General features: G+C 42.4%; 1 protein-coding gene across 1 annotated transcript in view; it reads left to right on the forward strand.

Annotated features, from left to right (window-relative positions):
• CLCN4 (chloride voltage-gated channel 4) overlaps positions 1 to 20,886 on the forward strand; it is a 52,314-nt gene that overhangs the window by 24,679 nt on the left and 6,749 nt on the right. Inside the window, exons 4-10 of the mRNA XM_084625672.1 lie at positions 2,869 to 3,056; positions 8,627 to 8,749; positions 11,164 to 11,370; positions 11,464 to 11,544; positions 12,756 to 13,301; positions 15,132 to 15,318; positions 17,660 to 18,058. Coding sequence (XP_084481798.1) covers positions 2,869 to 3,056; positions 8,627 to 8,749; positions 11,164 to 11,370; positions 11,464 to 11,544; positions 12,756 to 13,301; positions 15,132 to 15,318; positions 17,660 to 18,058 — 1,731 coding nt within the window. The remainder of the gene's footprint in view (positions 1 to 2,868; positions 3,057 to 8,626; positions 8,750 to 11,163; positions 11,371 to 11,463; positions 11,545 to 12,755; positions 13,302 to 15,131; positions 15,319 to 17,659; positions 18,059 to 20,886) is intronic.

The raw sequence follows: 20,886 nt of genomic DNA on the forward strand, positions 1-20,886 counted from the left end.
TTTTTTATCTGAAAAATGGTGCTACATGTGTAGCACTTTCATCTGTTAGCAGATCTCAAAGCACTTGACCCCAGCAGCCTCATTTTACAGCTAGCATAACTATGCAGTTTCCTCAGAGGCACCATAGTGTAATGGATGAAATGAGCCTATCACGTCAGAGGCCTGGACATGTGTCCCCAGCTGTGCCACAAACTTTCTTGACCTTGGGCAAGTCACTTTATAAGGTTAAAAACAATCTTATAGTCCATGGGTGGCCAAACTGAGGCTCACAAACCACACGCATCTCTTTTACCATTTAAGTGAGGCTTGCGGAGCCCTCTTCCTCCCATTCTTCACCTACCAGACTGGGGCAGGGAAGCTCAGAGCCTCTGCCTTGCAGCGGGGTGGTGGGGTAGGGGCTTTTGCCCGGCAGGGAGGAGGGTCTTGGGGCTTCAGCCCTGCAGGATGCACCTGCTGGGGGTCATCAAGTACCTCCTGAGGCAGGTGTGCCCTGGCTCTTGAACTTCTGAAGCTTGTCGTATGCGGCTTGGAGGGCCAGTAAGTTTGGCCACCCCGATATAGTCCTTATTTACTTCACCTGTGAAGTGACATGAGTATTGATTTACCTGACAGGGCATGGTGGAAGGCTTCACTAAGGATCTGTCTATACTGCACATCACAGGCAGCAGCATGTAGGGTACGTGTAACTACATGCCTCAGTGAAAAAGCAGGCTGCATCCACACTGAGATGTGTAGCTACATGTATCAGTGAAAGGCTCTGGGGGGCGGGGGGAGGCAGCGGTGCCTTAGTCTACACTGCTGTTTATACCCATGCTGGGGTGTGTGCATAGTGTATGTACTCGACATGCTGCCAAAAGCAGGGTGCAGGGTAGATGTACCTTAAGCGAAGCTTGGGAAGTGTCGATAAATATGGAGGTCCATCAGAGGATGAGAGAGGGACTGAACTCTGCACATTTTGGACAAGGCAGAGGTTTCCTTGGGCCAATCCCAGGTCTTGTGTTTCCTTGAACCAGTTAGAGATTCTGATCAGTAGGAGGTTTTTCAGAAAATCATAGAGCTTACAGAGAAACTCACTTAGCTAGGCACATTGAGGTCAGTAGCGTTATGGTGATTTACACCAACTCAGAATATGGCCCACTGTTTCTATAGAAACTTGAGCAACTAGAAATGACAAGCCACAAAAAAAACCAAAACAAACAAACAAACAAACAAAACCTAACTCTTTACAAAAGCAAAAACTTGGATTGCTACACCAGCTTTCCCCTTTGCTTCCCTAATGATCTCACATACCTCTCATTGGCATATCTGTGTTCCCCTTCAGTTTGGAGACAGATTCTTCCCATATCACATGAAATCCTTCATTGTTGTCATATGCCTTATAGTGGTGACAAGTATTATCCCTCTTGCCGATGTGACAATAAATGTGATGTACTTATGAAGTTATTGCAGAACCTTTCAGTTGTCTTTAAAGAGTTTGTTTCTAATTTAACTTTTGAATACAATTTTAATAGTTTGTCAATGACAGCATCTGGAGACATCAGTGTAGAATAAGTCCAAAATAGACCTTCAGAGATATGAACAGCTCGGGAATGGAGGTTGTTCATAACTCTGAATAAAACATTATGGTTCTTCTCTCAAAAAGTTTACAACTAAATATTGACTTAATACAGCTTTGAAACTTTACTATGCAGAAGAAAAATGCTGCTTTGAACCATCTTAATTTAAATGAAACATACATGGAAACAGTTTCCTTACCTTGTCAAATCTTTTTTTAAACTTTCCCTTTATTTTTTTAGTATGTTTAACACTGTACTGTAATGTGTTTGCTTCCCCCCCACACCTCCGTCTCTGCTGTTGCTTGATTGAATCCTTCCGGCTCCAAATGAGGGGTGTGGTTGACCAGGCAGTTCGTAACTCTGGTGTTCGTAACTTTGAGCTTCTACTGTACACCAGTGGACAGGCTTTCACAGTCTTATGCACAGTCAAATGCACAGGTGCTAAGGTGACTTCTCTGTTTTCACAATACTAGAGCTATGGCAGATTATGATATTTGATTAGGAATTGTACAGGAAGGTCAAGATCTTCTCTGGGAATCCACAGCATAGGGCATATACTCAAGCATTGTTTGGCCACTGGATGTCACTGTTGCTCTGTATAATTATTTGAAAAAGCTGGCTCTGGCAATGAAGGATGAAGTTCATAAAGAAAGTATTTTAAGGACATTTTTATTCTCAGGCTTGAATTACTATTAGGTATCTACATCAATGTTTAAATGGTAGTCCCATTGATCTTAATGACTAAACTATCATAAAATTCAGTAAATCAGGATTGGGCCTTACATTATTTGTATTACTTAAATTGCTCATTTAAAGATCTGTGTACTGGGACCAACAGAAATGCGTGTGTCTGTGCGTGCACACATATGCCCCTCCTCTCATCTACCATGTGGAACAATTTCCCTGATCCTGCAGTCTGATATGTATACATTGATTTCTCTGCATGTGTGAAGTCCCATTAACTTCACTGGTATGCCAGCAGTCAAATGGCATGCTGACATGGATCAGCTTGCAGGATTGCGGCTTGTGTCTGTATTTGGAATGTGATGTCCCATTTTATCAGGGGCAGAGCCAAGATGAGAATTATGGTGTTCAAAAGAAGCATTGCACAGTAAAATGTAGAAGAAGAGAGGACATTTTTGGAGAAGCTCAGTTCCTCCCTACTAACTCACAGCTGTTCAGTCTAATTATTTGGCCCATTTTTATGCTCCGATTGTAACTGGTCCTTCAGATCATGTGTTTTGTTTCAATATAATTAGATGAATATGTGTTCCACTTAACTTTATTTTTTATTTCCTGATCTTTTTTTAAGGCACGTTAGCTGGAGTTATAGATTTAGCTGTAGACTGGATGACAGATCTGAAAGAGGGTGTCTGCTTATCTGCATTCTGGTACAGCCATGAGCAGTGCTGCTGGACATCTAATGAAACCACATTTGATGACCGGGACAAATGTCCCCTGTGGCAGAAATGGTCCGAGCTTCTGGTAAACCGGTCTGAGGTATGCAAGACCTGCTTAGGCTGTAGACTGGGAAATACTAACCATTCCCAGATTATTCTTTCCCCCCCACCCACTACTCTGTGATATTCTCTTCAAACAGTCTGTCCCCCAACCCCCGAGGTAGAGTTATGAACTGCCAATATTGTTACCAGGGGTTCCCACAAACATTTTCTGCTTAGCCTGTTATAAGCCCCAGGTCTCGTGTGTGTGCTGCAGAGACAAAGTCTGCGAGAATGGGGAAATCTCTTATTTGTATCCTTACTAGAATAAAAGAATTACCTCATAACTAGATCTGGGTGAAAATTTTCAGACAAGTTATTTATTTGCTAAAAAATGCGGTTGTGGTCAACCTGAAACTATTAACAAATTTGACCTGATTAGTTTCGGCTCAAAAAACTTTCTCCAATCTCTCTCTTTCTCTGTGGAGAACAGAGTATGGGAGTATCTTCCACCAGCCATTTTTAAAAAAACATCTGATGCTTGCTGCAATCTCATCCATTCAGGAAAAAAGTGTTTTGGATGTGCTGTTACGGGCTTCTGGATAAGTCATCTTTGGTTTAAGGGATTTAGCGGAATAAACAGAAGGTTTGACTCCACTAGGGAGAACGCCACAACCTTCACTTTAATTTGGCAGTGCAATTTTAACCTGGAACTCCATACAGTCTCTAAGAACCCTGTCGTTGCTGTACAACAACAGGTTGGTCATTCTTAACAGTAACCCCAAAGCTGCTGTTTTAGTTTTAGCTGGACTGCACTGTCTGTGGACACGCATGGCCTAATTTTCCAGAGGGGATGTCTCATTGACTTCACTGGCACTTGTGTGTACATGCCGCGCTGTTTGATACCAAGCAAGAATCTCTCCTGTACAGTGGGTGATACACAATGCAATGCAATTTGCATGGCATTTCAACTGTCTTAGTCAGTATTTATAGACTGATAGTTGTTTCTTAGGTTTCAGAGTAGCAGCCGTGTTGGTCTGTATTCGCAAAAAGAAAAGGAGGACTTGTGGCACCTTAGGGACTAAATAAATAACTAAATAAATTTGTTAGTCTCTGAGGTGCCACAAGTACTAGTTGTTTCTTAGTAACATTAAATAAACATTGTCCCAGGATAAATTGCTGAACTGGAGTGAAGTTGTAGATTATTAGAAATCCCTGGATGGAGAAGAGGTGGGGAGGAAGGAGCGTTGCATTAAGCATAACAGCTGGATGGGTGTTTTAGTTCACACGTAGTTAATATTTTCACCATATTCAAGCTAGGTTTCTGATCCTTAAGGATTACAGTGAAAATAACTATTAGTTTGACTTGATTCTGGCGACTCCCCCAGACCAACAGAGCTTCTAAGATCTGCAGTCTTCCCCTGTCTCACTGACTTCTACAGTCAGTAGATCTAACTGTATTAATATTGTTATATTATGGTAGCATCTAGAGACCCCAATCAGGCACCAGGGCCCCACAGGAAATGTACACACATACATCAGAAAGTCAGTCCTACCGCTGTACAAACTCTGCAGGCTTCTCAAAGCCTTGTAGAATTTCTAAGAACAATCAAGATTGATTTAATTACAGTCAGTACACAGAGAGATTTTTGTTCCCATTCATAAATTACTACACCTTGCAGAAGACATCCAAACAACAGACACAAGCACAGTGAAAAGAACTGGTTGCCTTGAGTGTGCAGAGGGAACAGTTCACAGAACATTTTACATAAAAAGTTCTTGGAGGATTTTTCCCAGATGTAATATGTTCAGACTCTTCTATTTTATGCACAGCTGTGGCTCTGCTTATCATGTCTAACTGAATTTGACATTTTGGAGCCCTAGATGTACATAGATATTGTTTGCAAAATCATTTCTTCCCTGTGGTTTTGGGCATCATGGCTCCTTTCAGCCCCTTAAATATGTTGCCACTATGAATTCTGACACATCCTATGGGATCTGTCAGTATTCTTTTAATTATAGTATTTCTATGAAACCTCCCCCCCAAAAAGCAGATTTGATTTAGAGAAAACATGAAAATAAATCAGTCTATGCATCAGATCATGTTTTCTTCCCGACTCCTCATTATACAGGTTACCTGTGTTGGCCATCCATTCAACCCTGTGCTCTTTCCTTCTTCTATTCCAGTGGCTTTCAACCTTTCCAGATTACTGTACCCCTTTCAGGAGTCTGATTTGTATTGCGTACCCCCAAGTTCACTTAAAAACCGCACTTAAAAACTGCTTGCTTACAAAATCAGACATAAAAATACAAAAGTGTCACAGCACACTATTACTGAAAGATTGCTTACTTCCTTATTTTTATCATATTATTATAAATCAATTGGAATATAAATATTGTATATACATTTCAGTGTACAGTAAATAGAGCAGTATAAACAAGTCACTGTATGAAATTTTAGTTTGTACTGACTTTGCTAGTGTTTTTTATGTAGCCTGTTGTAAAACTAGGCAAATATTTAGATTAGTTGATGTACCCCTTGGAAGACCTCTGCATACCCCAAAGATACACATACCCCAGGTTGAGAACCACTATCCTATTCCAGTGCCATTCCTTAAAACAGCCAGCAGAGGATGCTGTAAAAGTAGGATACGCGCCATCTTCCTTGTGGAGACTAAACTTGCCTCAGGTAATACACTGGAGCCATCTGTTTTGGCCTAGAGTGTTGACTCCAACAGTAGACCCGTAGGCTTATATGTAAGCATGTGAGTAAGTGCCTTCCTGAATCAGGGTCTTGGTGATGGCAGCTAAAGTGTGGCTGAGTCACTAGTACTTCCCTTCTGAAAGACTATTAATCTTTAGAAACTGTTATTTAAAGTTCCAAAAGTTTATGACTATAAGTGTTCAAAAAAGAACTCAATCTTGCCTGTGACCACGTGTCTAGTTCATGGAGGATAGGTCCATCAATGGCTATTAGCCAGGATGGACAGGAATGGTGTCCCTAGTCTCTGTTTGCCAGAAGCTGGGAATGGGCGACAGGGGATGGATCACTAGATGATTACCTGTTCTGTTCATTCCCTCTGGGGCACCAGGCATTGGCCACTGTCGGAAGACAGGATACTGGGCTAGATGGACCTTTGGCCTGACCCCGTATGGCCGTTCTTATGTTCATATGTCAAATGTTTGGAGAATGTGAGGATGAATGTTATCCCTAGGGACGTAGTTGTGCAAAAAAAGTGGGATCCCAGTAGTCTGACCCAGTATGATGTAGTATGTGTGTCTGTAGCAAATACCTAAAACAGATCTGCAGTCTTTACATCTGAGATTTGAAAAAGGAGTCTGTCAAAAGAAATGAATATGGTGCAGCTTAATTGAATTAAGAAGCAAAATAGCTGCTTTAGCTCAATGTTTTAGAGCCAAATTCTCACCAGATGAGCTGGAACTGCTGCAGATTCACACTAGTGTAGCTGAGATCAGAGTGTAGCCCTGGGACTGCAAACTCAGACTGTCCTCTAAGGCAGGGGTTAACATTTTTCTTTCTGAGGCCCCCCACTGTCCTATTAAAAATCTCCATGGCCTCCTTGTGTCCCAACAACTGTTTTTCTGTATATAAAAGCAAGGACAAGCATTAGGGGGTAGCAATCAGGGCAACTCCCCGGAGCCCCACGCCACAGGGGGCCTCATGAAGCTAAGTTACTCAGGCTTCAGCTCCAGCCCAGGGTGGAGGGGCTTGGGCCTCTGGGCTTCAGCTTTCTGCCCTGGGCCCCAGCAAATCTAATGCCAGCCCTGCTTAGCAGACCCCCTGAAACCTGTTTGCAGCTGCCTTTGTGGTCCCGGATGGCTGGTTGAGAACCACTGCTCTAAGGGAATAGCGAATATTACCATTGAGTCTCTAGTTGAAAGCACTAGGGAGAAGACATTCATGGGGAAATGAAATAAACATTCTTCAGTTGGAACAATAAAACTCCACTATGACTATGGATGGGTGTCCTTGATAAGTATGGAATTTATTACTTAAGTCTTGGGTCATGGGGGTTGATAACACTCTGCTCTTCTGCTGTTATCAGTAAGGCCACTCATTGATATCGTATTCGGATAGAAATATCTAGGGATATGCTAGACTTAGTTATTGTTATGGCATGTTTGGCAAACGGGGACCATCACATTGACCTTGCCTGCTTTGTCATTCATAAGATTGGAAAATAGGGTTTTTAGCATTGAGAACTGGAACAGAATAGGAGTAGTTGACACAGACTTCCTTGATGGTCACACATACAGCATGGTGTCCTCTTAATTCTCTGCCATCTGAAAAAGCACTCTCAGTACTTCAAATACAGGTTATGGACACTACTAGTCTTCACTGAGGCTTCCCTTGTCTCTGTTCTGGACCATCAGGCAGTGGAGGGAGAACCTTCAAAGGTGTGCATCATATTGTCATCTTTAGACTGATAAATCACAGCTCCATGCCTCTGATTGGATCAGTCCATTATGAGCTCTTTTTTGGCTATTGGACTGTCTAAGTGGCTTTATTATTTGGAGGGGACACATCCAATGGTAACTCAACCCCAAAAAGGTCAAGGTCATGCTTGTGGGTAGGGAAGAGTGTCTTGAGGAAAACTTGGGCAGTTTTTGTATGTCCATTCCAGGGAGAATGGCATCACTAGAGATGGGTGTGGAACTTGGAGGTAACCACTGACTGCTCACTCCGTAGTTACAACAGTGATTTAGAGTGGCTATTACCATTACCATCTGCATCCTGTCGGGAAAGCCCATCTCTTTATCTTGAGTACAGGCCTCAGCATGATTGCTTATGCTTTTGTCATATCCAGGGTAAACGACTGTAATACATTCATAACTGGGCATCCTTTCAAATTGCTTTGGAGGCCGCAACCACTGCAGAATGTGTCCTGTACCTTATACCTTCAGATAGGAGTGAGGAATTCAGTTATACCCATCTTCTGTGAAGTGCACTGGCTGTTAATACACCAAAGAATATAATGTAAGGTATCAGAGTTAGTATGGAGAGCCTCTTCATAATCTAAACCCTCAGAACTGGACTGATCACTTCGCATCCTATGTTCCTGCCTGATCATTACAATTAGCCGGGGTGATACTGGTCTTGCCCCTTCTATTAAAATTAATGGAGAAGTGTTGCTAAATCCCCGGCTTTGAAAATCTCAGCCACCGTCCCCAGAGAGACCCACCGCCGTCTCTCGTTGGCTGACTTTAAAGTACATTGCAAATCCCTCCTTTGGGGTATTTTTTCTCTGGCTGTAACTGGGTTTGCCCCGGTGCTAGGTTTGCTTGATGTTGTTTGGACTGTGTATATGTGCTCAGCTTTTCTTTCAACTGTTTAAGTGTTTAGTTTGGTATTTTGTATAGTGCGTGAGAAGCTTCCAAAAGACACCATGTAGATTGGTTTAAATAAACTAAGATGCTGCATCTATGTATCTTTGCGGAGCACAAAAATGTGCAAACATTCACACTTACTGAGGCAGAAGCAGCTTCAATCATACCACTAGTGTTGCAGTAATTGAACAGAACCTGCTCCACCCCACTCCAAATCCTAATAAGAACATAAGGTTATTTCATTGCATTTGTCTAACAGTGTTTTTGCTGTTGTTTTTCCAGGGTGCAAGTGCTTACATTCTAAACTATTTTCTGTACATTATGTGGGCTCTATCTTTTGCTTTCCTGGCAGTCTCCCTGGTCAGGGTGTTTGCTCCTTACGCCTGTGGTTCTGGGATTCCAGAGGTGAGTTTCTTCCAGATGGATGCATATTTAAAACCTGAAAAGTCATTTCATGTTCTAGACCTGTGCCATTATATAGCTATGCCTTTGGCATATGAACAAGCAGAAGCAAGGCATTTTAATATTTTTTTTCACCTGACAAGTCTTTATATTATGCCTTTTGCCTAAGCTGTGTTCATGTTTCCTGTCTAAATTCTTCATCTTAGACTCCACTCAAAGGCATACGTAATGGCTGCTGTTTTGGTCAACAACCCAAGGACTGAACTGGACACTTCCAGAGCTAAAAGCATGAACTGCTAGAACCTGAGTTAAAGATCCAAGGCTCCCTAACTGGGCTGTAACAATTCATATTCTCTGTGGATTGGACACAGAGGGGGAGCCATAGTGCATACTCATCAGTGGGTTACACATGAATATTTGCCTGGAAGTCCACCAGATACAATTACATGTTCCAGTTATAAGGGAGAAGATAAAAGTTTAGGCCAAGATTTAAGGGGTGGGGCGCAAAAAAAAGGGAAGGGAGGAAGATTCAAGACCAAGCTTTCCAAAGTAACCAGTGAGTTTGAGCTCCTCAATTTTTGGGGGCCCACCATTTGGAATTCCTTTAAAGGATCTGATTTTCTGAAAACCAGGTGTGTCAAGCTGGGTGCCCAAAATTCAGGCAACCAAAGTCACCAGTCACTTTTGAAAATTTGGCCCTAAATCCATCTTTGGGTTCTTAAATTAGTGACCTTGAAATCAAGAAGAGCTACAGGTTACTTAATACTTTAATAAAACATGTCAGACGCTAAAAGAAAAAAAAATGGGGGGGGGAGGCTAAATAACAGCTGGGTATTATTAAGAGCCTCCATATGGATTGTGGAGTCTAAATTTAAGCTTCAGTCTTTGAAAGTCTGATCCTTGTCCTTCAAATTTAATTCATTGTACAGATCTGTTTGCTCCTTTCGTCACCCCTAGGAGAGCAACCCAAGAAATCTAAAACTGATTAACCAAAAATCTGGAACTGGTTGGAAAAAATAATTGCAAAACCCTCCTGAAATATTGACATTGTTTCCGTTGCTCAGGTGTCAATATGAAGCTATTTTTTATTTTATTTTTTCAATTTTTGTTGTAACTTTTTAATTTTTTAAATAAAAATATTATCAAACATTTTCACTTACAGAAAACCTGGATTTTAATAAATGAAAATGTCTACTGGTTTTGATAACATTTTGGATAAAAATTCTGATAATGAAGTCAGAAGTCAAAAAAGGCCACTTTTGGATGAAAAACTTTGAATTTGCAAAATTTTGAGACGTTTAAAAATCAACAAACACCAAAGCCAAAAACCTTATTTCAAGACTGGTTTGAGTGTACTTTTAGAAAACTTGCTTAGAGATTGATTTATTGCTTTATATCTTTGGGGAAGAATACAAAGGAAAAAAGGAAGCGGGGGAGTATCAATCCGTGTAAACTGGAGCTTGGCATAGTGTATACTTAAACTGACACAGCTTAGTTGATCTCACTTTTAAAATCATGATGGTCTCAACTCGTGCTATAATTTTGTAAAGGATTTTCTATTATTATTTTACATGTATATTGCTTTAATGCCTATAAGCTAACCAGGTCATGCGTTCTTGCGATGTAGGCACTGTACAAACATATAGTAAATCATAGTTCCTTCCCTCTCAAAGGGCTACAAGACACATTAAATTGGCTGTTGCTTGCACACACTCAGTCAATTCCTTTTACAGTGCAGTCACTAAAGGAACTCAGATGCCATGTCTAGTCCCCCTGGACTGGATTGCTGGAACAGGATGTAGAAAAATAAAAATCACTGCTAAGAATGGTGACAAGTGATGGGTGTATGCTAGAGTTACCTTCAGTTTAGACATGTTTTAGAGGCAAATTCCAAATCAGATTTCTGCCTGTTGACTTTGTCTGTTTAAATATGGCAAGATTTGATCCATATTTAAAAAAAATTGAGAGAAACTTGTTAAAACCAAGACCTCTGCAAGGTTCAGTCTCATGGCACTGTAATATTTTTCTGTGATGGGATTTTTGGAAATAACAAAAAATATAATGTTTATGGAATCTGCCCCACACTATAATTATTTTGTTTTTTTGGTCACACTCATTTGCATCTCATTTCAGCCCTGATCCTGCAAGCCAATCCACATGGGCAGCGTCCCGTTGACTTCACACAGGCAGGGTCCACCCACATTAACTAGCTTGTAAAATTGTTGCCATGTCTACCCACTACTCATGTTAACCACTAGTACGATATCACTGTAGAAGAGTTGTCTTAATCTTTCGCTGAGTGCATCAGTGGCTTCTTTCAAGCAATGATTTGTCTACTATAGTTGTTAAGTCATTTTTGCAAAATTGAAGTTGCAGAAGTTTATTTAGTTCTTCAACCTATTCTTCCTGCCTTCCAGATAAAAACCATCCTGAGTGGTTTCATTATTAGGGGCTACCTGGGGAAGTGGACACTCTTAATCAAAACAGTTACCTTGGTTCTCGTGGTGTCTTCGGGCCTCAGCCTCGGCAAAGAAGGTCCTTTAGTGCATGTGGCTTGTTGCTGTGGTAACTTCTTCAGCAGCCTCTTCTCAAAGTACAGCAAGAATGAAGGAAAGAGGAGAGAGGTGAGCTTGGACTCAGATTGACTATATTTAAGGGGAACGAAATGACAACAACTCAAAGGGCTCATGCCTTGTATGCAAATCTTTGTGTTGCAGGTGCTTTCAGCTGCAGCTGCTGCAGGAGTCTCTGTGGCTTTTGGTGCTCCAATTGGTGGTGTACTTTTTAGCCTGGAAGAGGTAAGAGCTACCAGTGAATCAGCTGTGTTTCACTTTCATGATATATGTTTGCAGAATTCATTTGCATCAGTAACAATACTTTCCCTTGATTCCTTCCTTACGAATCCAGAATTCATTTGCATCAGTAACAATACTTTCTCTTGATTCCTTCCTTACGAATCCTTTTTATTTTCCCAATATTGTTATGCCATATATAAGCATATATAATCTGTAATTGTTACCAATGAGAAGTTACCCTGTAGATTAGCATAATGTTGGCAGAAGAGGAGTAATAGTCTCCTGGAGATAACCAAAGGTGTGATTGTGCTGTGTGTGTGTTCAGCATTTGACCCCATACAGAAAAGGTGTATGCCTTGAGCATTCTAACAAAAGATTACAGAAACTTACTACAGCATGTCTAGAGATCATAACTCCAGTGTGTCCATTTAAAACATCACAGTTCAACAGCTTCCTTTATGATTCATCTGATGTTCATTTTCCATTGTTCGCAATTTCCTCCTCAAGTCTGAAAATGCCTTTCCTTACAGATGTGTGACCATGTTCTGGTCACAGACACACCCATGTATGTAAAGTCACAATTACCAACAGAGGGAATGCAGTAGGGCAGGGGTAGGCAAACTTTTTGGCCTGAGGGCCACAGCAAAGTTCCGAAACTGTAGGAAGGGCCAGGTAAGGAAGGCTGTGCCTCCCCAAACAGCCTGGCCCTCACCCCCTATCCACCCCCTCCCACTTCCTGCCCCCTGACTGCCCCCCTCAGAACCCCTATCCAAGCCCCCCCCGTTCCCTGTCCCCTGACCGCCCCCCCCCCCCGAACCTCTACCCCATCTAACTGCCCCCTGCTCCTTGTCCCCTGACTGCCCCCCGGGACCTCCTGCCCCTTATCCAACCCCCCACTCCCCGCCCCCTTACTATGCCACTCCGAGCAGCAAGACTGGCAGCTGTGCCGCATGGCCGGAGCCAGCCACACTGCAGTGCTGCCCGGCAGGAGCTCGCAGCATGGCAAGCTGAGGCTGCAGGGGAAGGGGGACAACAGGGGAGGGACTGGGAGCTCAAGGGCTGGGCAGGATGGTTCCGCAGGCCAGATGTGGCCTGTGGGCTGTACTTTGCCCACCTCTGCAGTAGGGCCTGTGGTGCAACAAAAAAGAGAGTAACTAAATCAAAACACCTTACCTCCCACTCAGTTAAGCATTCACTGTTTCTGTTTGTTTTAGGTTAGTTATTATTTTCCCCTGAAAACCCTCTGGAGGTCATTTTTTGCTGCTCTTGTGGCTGCCTTTACTCTGAGGTCCATCAATCCGTTTGGAAACAGCCGACTGGTTCTTTTTTATGTGGAGTACCACACCCCCTGGTATATGGCTGAACTTTTCCCATTCATTCTGCTTGGGGTCTTTGGAGGTCTGTGGGGGACGCTCTTTATCCGTTGCAACATTGCATGGTGCCGGAGGCGCAAAACAACCAGGCTTGGGAAGTATCCGGTCCTAGAGGTCATTGTGGTAACTGCTATCACTGCCATCATCGCCTATCCTAATCCATACACTCGGAGGAGCACCAGTGAGCTGATCTCTGAGCTCTTCAATGACTGTGGCGCTCTGGAGTCTTCACAACTCTGTGACTATATTAATGACCCAAACATGACCAGGCCCGTAGATGACATCCCTGACAGACCTGCTGGCTTTGGAGTCTACACTGCAATGTGGCAGCTGGCCCTGGCTCTGATTTTTAAAATTATTATCACAATATTTACTTTTGGCATGAAGGTAAGTTGGAGGGTGTGTAAAGTTCATTGCTGCAATCCATATTGTGTGTTGAAGCTAGACTTTTGCATGACAAGACCAGGTTAATATCAGAGCTTAGAGTGTCATGTTCAGGTTACATACGTCTGGCATAATACCAGGGATGTGTGTGAGAACATGCAAATTCTGAAGCACAAGGCAATAGAAAATTAGGGCTTAATTAGGATTCTGCTTTGATGGCAACAGATTCATCTAAAGATTCAGAAATTAGCAAGAGTTCCACAGACACTCCTGGTATCAGGGTGAATTGTAAGATGCTATCACAGAACCTTCTCATGGTCTTTCATTCAGCGTTTGTATTTTGTAGTAATATACAGAGTAACTCAATTTAGCTGTAGCATGCTATCTGTTTTTGTATGTCTCACTTCCCCTGCTTCTCATCAACTTGCATTGGATACAAAGAAGACCGTATTGGATTGAGCCCCCTTGTTGTATCTGCTAGGTTTCTTTGATTTTTCTTGGTTTAAAAAAAAAGATACAGTATTGTTATTGAGCATTTACATTCACTATTGCCAGTAAGTCAATAAAGCATGATTCCCACTTCAAATGAAATTCAGCTCCCTTGGAAATATGGAGTATTTTATATTGCTGTATATTCTTGTCTTAATACAGTGCAGTGTAGCCAAGTTGCACTGATTGTGGGAACCATACGTTTGAATTTACTGACTATTTATTAATTTAAAAGATCACAAGATTATGCAAATATGCAACATTTGAAATAAAAGCTCAGCTGTAAGATTCCATCCGTGCAGGTTTTATTGATTTGTTTTATTTTTTCCCCTCATTGTGTTTGTCAAGTTTTGCTTTTTAGAAAGAAAGGGGAAATAGAGTTCAGTACATCAGACCAAATGGCTAAAAGAAAAAAAGTGCTGTCTGAAGGTGAACCTACATCAAGCAAGGGTTATTTTGGTTTAACACCCCTCCACCCCAAACAAATAGGGGTTTTGTGGTCCAGATTCCATTTTATCCAAGCCCAAACTACACAAAGTGGGAAGAGGCAAGTTGTAGCTATATGGTTGTTGGTGGAGTCCATTTGTAAACATACATTTGTCTGTACAAACTAGTAGCTCGCATTCACATAAATAAATTCATGGTTTTATTCCAAAAAGTGAAACTATTGAAATAAACCCAACAGTTTGATTATTTTGCTAACCTAACCAACTGCTATTTTCTCAACGTCTAATTTAGGACCTGTCCATAGCAGAATGAATCAAGTTCTAATGAGCCACTGACTTTAATATGGTATTAGTGCTATATGCTAAGCAACAACCGTTTAAGTCTATCTTGCAAAATAAGCTTGAACTGAAGATCCAGCTTTGGAGCGGAGCCTGGAGCTGGAGCGCGGAGCAGCTCCAGGGCAGTGGAGCTGCAGGTTTTGCCTGGAGCTGGAGTGGAGCCAGAGCACAGCTCCAAAGCCCTGCTTATGACACACACAAAAGCTACGCCTTCAGAAGAGGAGAAATTAAAACTATGCAATGTGCAAATTTTGAATTTAAAAAAGAAGATTGCTCAGACCAATATTGAGAAATAAAGTTGGTGTGAATTCAGGAACTAGGATTAGGTAAAATAGATATGCATGTATTTAAATTATATATCACTTTTTAAGTTCCTGTATAGTTCCAGTATTTGCAGAGGACCATCTCAGACCAAGGAGAAGATCCACTGAGACTTCCAGAGAGTTGTGGGGTCTGGCACTGGCTCCGATAAGGGATGTTGGTACTCTGGTACCATATTTCTTACATGCATAGTGGAGACCTTTTGGTCAAAACAGTCACTTGTCTGTTTTCATTTAAGATCCCTTCAGGCCTCTTTATTCCCAGCATGGCTGTGGGAGCCATGGCTGGTAGAATGGTTGGAATTGGAGTAGAGCAGCTGGCCTACCATCATCATGACTGGATCATCTTCAGGAACTGGTGTAGACCAGGAGCAGACTGTGTCACTCCAGGGCTTTATGCTATGGTGGGAGCTGCAGCATGTCTCGGTACAGTAAGCGGCGGTCTTTATTGTTTGTGTGTGTGTGTGCTACAAGATGTTTTCCAGACATACTGTGGGGTTTTTTAAATTGTTAAGAGAATTTCAGGCTCGTGGAAGCAGGTGAGATTGCCGCTCTGACAATCCTGGGAACAAATTGTTCCACCGGGCACAGCACAGGCAGTAACACTAAACTCTTCCTTACGTTGCTCCACCGTAAACATGGTCTAGAGGAGAGGGGTAGCTAGTTGTCCCTGCCCAGTTAAACTTGGTCCTCTCTGTCGAATCTGCCAAAAAGGATGTCAATTGCAAACCATAGAGGGGTGGGTGGGGGGAGAGTTATAAAAAGAACATGAGGGTTTTTTTTATAAAGAGCAGGAAAATGGTATCCCTCCCAAGAGGCTTGCTCATTTGTGATGGCTGTGATTTCCACCCTAATTGAACTGGAATTACCCACTGATTTAAAATATTCTACTGTTAAGCCAAGGAAAACAATCTTTGATCACTACCAATTTTGCCCAAATTGAAATCATTGATCTGGACGTGAAAGGTCTGTATCCCATTACCAGTCACACAGGCTATATTCAGTCTTTCATCCCTGAGTATAGGTCAAAGCCTGGTTCCTTTGAATTCAACGTGAATTTTGCTATTGACTTCAATTGGACTGCCATTCAGTCCTAAATGCTAATTGTTAAAGCAAGGCCATTGATATAAACTAAATCTCATACATCAAATGCCAAGTTGTACATGGAAATGAAATGTGAAAACATCAACTCCAAGCATGTTATTTCTTCTTTCATTTTTTATTTGACCTGTATCTTACATAATTTCCAGTGCTGCTTGGTATTTGGACTATGCAGTAATGGACATATCTCACAAAATTAGGCCTTGTCTACAACGAAACCTTCTCATGTAGCTGTATCTTGTACAAGCAAAAGAGTGCTTTTGCCGATATAGCTTATACCAGCGCTCCGAACGAAATAAGCTATTCTGGCAAAAGGACTCCTGTGTCAGTATAACTGCGTCTAGCACTCAGGCTTTTGCTGGCATGGATATGTTAGTTAGGGTATGATTTTTCACACCCCTATGTTCATAGCTATGCCCACAAATTTTAAGTGTAGACCAGGCCTTAGTGTAATTGACTAGGCTTCCAATGAAAGCTGCATCCAGAGGAGCACTGGCAGATAAGTAGGATGATTTGTGAGACCAGTCATGGTAGGAACCTAATGTCAGAAATAGTAAACCAGCCTCAGTTGTCCTTTTTTATGCTTTTCTTTAGCATTCCAAAACAGAATTTATCAGTGCAGATATTTTTCCTTTATATTAAAGAAAAGTTCTTTACTGTGCATCCATTAGCAGGCAATCCTATTCTGTTTTTACAGCCACAGTTAGCTATGTAATAATTGTAACTGCATAGCATTACCCATGCCATTACATAAAAACAAATTTTTAATAACCTATTTTCTTATTTCTCTAATCTAAACAATGGCACTGTATTTGGAGATCTAAGAATATCAAATTCTCACAATTATTTTTCGGACATATTACCTGGAGAAACACATACAATCGTTATACTGTGATTATATGATTCTTTATATCCTGTAATGTAAACTGCAGCAGTAAACTGATTATAAAATGGCACAAAGAAACTACAGTGGAGAATGTTGATGCTAGAACTGATTTATGCACAGAAGGCATCACAACCAAGCTAGAAGAACACATTTCATGGAAGCTGCTTACATTATGACAAGCAATTTCCAGGGGTTGATCAAGGAGCGGGCTACATTTAATACAGTTCCCTTAATGCTTCTTTTTCTTTAAGAGTGTAATCCTTAATCAAGTATGTTTTCAAATTAAACCTTCAATATGATCAATTTTATATAAATGAAGAAGTCAATAATGAAATTAAACATGTCTGCAGTAGTTATGCCTACACTTTAGCACTGATTTTCCCAGAAATATGGGCCTAGGCATTTAGATTGACCCCAATCCATTGAGTTTTGGTATGTCATGTATCAAATATAGTTCAGACGTGTGTGTGCTTTACTGTTGTGCCAGATTATTTAATTAAGGTAATCTCCAAGCATGCAGGTACCAGAGTCCGTAATTATCTGCTTTTCACATGCTAATAAACTTGGGTTGAGCGTGTCACTGTTACCTTTTCTGTTCAAAATTACAGCAGATGAAATGGAAACCTGTAATTTCAGTGAACGACAGACAGTGAGGGGTTTGAATAATTTCATGCCTTTATGCATATAAGATACTAGAAAGTCCAAAGAGTTGGTACATTTATAGATTTTTGTTGTTGTTTTTTTTTTAGGGGGGAACCTGAATGATCTTTTTCTTGGCAGGTGGAGTTACCAGAATGACTGTCTCCCTGGTGGTTATTATGTTTGAGTTAACCGGAGGCTTGGAGTATATTGTACCTCTAATGGCTGCAGCTGTGACCAGCAAGTGGGTAGCAGATGCCTTTGGGAAAGAAGGGATCTACGAGGCACACATCCACTTGAATGGTTACCCATTTCTGGATGCTAAGGACGAGTTCACACACCGAACACTAGCAACAGATGTCATGAGGCCTAGGCGTGGTGAGCCTCCACTCTCTGTTCTAACACAGGATAGTATGACAGTGGAAGATGTGGAGACATTAATCAAAGAGACCGATTACAACGGTTTTCCGGTGGTGGTTTCCAAAGACTCGGAGCGTCTCATTGGTTTTGCACAGAGACGGGAACTGATTCTTGCAATAAGTGAGTAAAGAGTACAATATAGATTTTAATGGGAACGTAAAGGGTATTAGAGTGATACTGTGAAGCATGTACGAATAGGTAAATAAGAACAAAACTGAATGTTTACTCCAAAGGATGTGGAAGGCTGTTTCTACCCTTTCTGAGAACCAAGCAACCTCCCCACTACAACATACCTTCGGCCAACCTCTGGGGTTTAATTCCTCACTCAGTTATGCTGAGGTAAATCTGAAGTAACTCTGTTAAAGCCGTTGGAGTTAAACCAGTTTCAAATTGGTGAAAGTCATATCAGACCATGGTCAGTAGCATTTCTAGTCTCCAACCAAATCTCTTGTCACTCTCAGCAGTAAAAGTCCAGAGATATCTGTGAACCCCAACCACTACACAACAACGTGCAAAGTGCTGGTGCCACACTGAGTTAGTTTCTGTTATCGCATCATAGTTGTTCTAATTTGTAAGCATTTAAATCTTGCAGACCTTGGTGACCTGAAAGATCAGTGGTATGATTTTTCAGATGATTGGAGGAGGAGAAGCTCCTGAGTTCTTTGGAAAATAAAATTTATAAATAAAAAATAACAGTTATTTTGGTGACAGCCTCTCCTGCTTACAGGGACTTTTTCATGAAGCAAAAATTGCTCTGTAAACCATGTACTCTTTACATTTTAAGCTGCTCTACTTAAAAGGATACTACCTAAAGCCTAGATTTACAAAGGGAAGTAAGTGCTGCAATGCTGAACTTTGTAATACCTAATTTCTCAGAGCCTTGCCTCTCAATTTATCCTTTTGTGGATCTATCCCTAAGTAAAATTAGACCTAAAATTAAATTACTTGTTCCCATCAGGTGTCAGTCTATAATTTAATTTCCCATCTCCCCTTCTCCAAAACTGATAGTTGGCGTCATGTTATATATGTTAAGCAGAAGGGATGGAAAAACTCTTTGTGCCTACTTTGGAATCCACTTCATCATTGTAGGTTTAACAGAGTGCCATAGACTCAAAAGTTATCGGATTCATGGTCTGCATAGGGAGGGGGTGTTGAGGAGCAGATGAGAGAATAATTCTAGAGCCCGGTTTTCTAGCTATAATACATATTGCAGCCTTCCCTTAAGTTACAAGTATGTTTGTTTTTAACTGCATGACTGAGAGGTGGGTGGTTTAAATGGTTTGTGAATAGGATTGCCAACTTTCTAATCACACAAAGCCGAACACCCCTGCCCCGCTCCTTCCCCAAGGCCCCGCGCCTTCTCTGAAGGCCTGCCGCCACTCGCTCCATTTCCCCTCCCTCCGTCGCTCGCTCTCTGCCCCACTCACTTTCACCAGGCTGGGGCAGGGAGTTGGGGTGTGGGAGATGAGTGAGGACTGTGGCTGCGGGTGTGGGCTCTGGGGTGGGGCTGGGGATGAGGGGTTTGGGGTGCGGGAGGGGGCTCTGGGCTGGGGCAGTAGGCTGGAGTGCAGGGCGAGGGATGGACTCTGGGATGGGTGTACAGGCTCCAGGCGGGGCCAGAAATAAGAGGTTTGGGAGGGGGCTCCCGGCTGGGGCCAAGGGGTTCGGAGTGCTGGAGAGGGTTCAGACTCTGGCTGGCGGTGCAGGCTCTAGGGTGGGGCTGGGGATGAGGGGTTTGGGTGCAGGATGGGGTTCTGGGCTGGGGCATGGTGTTGGGGTGTGTCTGCAGGCTCCAGGAGGGAGTTAGGGTGTAGGAGGGGACTCTGGGCTGGGGCAAGGGGTTGGGGTATGGGAGGTGCGGGGTCCTGGTAGCACTTACAATGGCTCCCAGGAAGTGGCTGCCAGGTCCCTGCAGCCTGGAGGCGCATGGGTGGCCAGGGTGGCTCTGCGCTGCCTCGTGCCTGCAGGCACCACCCCCGCAGCTCCCATTGGTCACAGCTCCTGGCCAATGGGAGCTGTGAAGTTGGCACTGGCAGTGGGGGCATTGCGCAGAGCCTCCCTAGGCACCCATGCATCTAGTTGTCGCAAGGATTTAGCAGCCACTTCTGGGAGCTGTGCAGAGCTAGGACAGGCAGGGAGCCTGCCTTAGCTCCGGGCCCCCGCTGTGCTACCGACCAGAGCCGCCAGCGTCTCTTTTCGACTGGGTGTTCCTGTCGAAAACCAGATGCCTGGGAACCCTATTTGTGAATTCAGACTAGTTTTGTAATGATCAAAAATAGGCAAGTGCACATACCTCAAACTATAAGGTACCTGGCTCATCTAACTGTAAAAGACGATCAAGTAGTTCAAGGGAATCTGCTTTTTTGTATAGCATCAACTCAATAGCCCCCCCACTACTCCTTCTCTTCCCTACCCCTTAAAAAATCAGGAGGAAGGAATCCTCAAAGTAATAACTTCAATATGAGACAATGGTTAAGTCATTTACAGGATAATTAAGCCAACAACTGTGACAGTGTCCCTTTAAATCTTCGTTTTACCTCCAGCCTGTCACTTCCTCCGGCAGATACAAAAGATACACTATATGGTAGGGTCAGAAGGGCAAAATACACCAGCTGTTAGAGAGTTGACAAAAGATATAAAGGCCAAGAGTTGGAACTTTTTAGAAAATGTACGAAGTTTGCAGTTTATATAATTTTCTTTCTAACTATTTTTAAGGTGCCGTCCATCCCCAACTCCCTAAATTCCCTTGTGAGAACTTGAAAATACAAATTAGATACACTGGGCCAGACCCTTGTCTGTCTTGTACCTTATGTTGTCATGCAGTGAGTGTACAGCAAGTTACAATGCTGGATTTCAGGCCTGTTGCACTAATGTGACCCCAACATCAGTGACCAGCAAGCTGCAAACAGGAAAGGATCAGACCCGTTAATTTAAAGGTAGAGACATCA

This window comes from Lepidochelys olivacea (assembly GCF_965140295.1).
Source record: "Lepidochelys olivacea isolate rLepOli2 genome assembly, chromosome: 1".
In the NCBI taxonomy this organism is placed as follows: domain Eukaryota; kingdom Metazoa; phylum Chordata; order Testudines; family Cheloniidae; genus Lepidochelys; species Lepidochelys olivacea.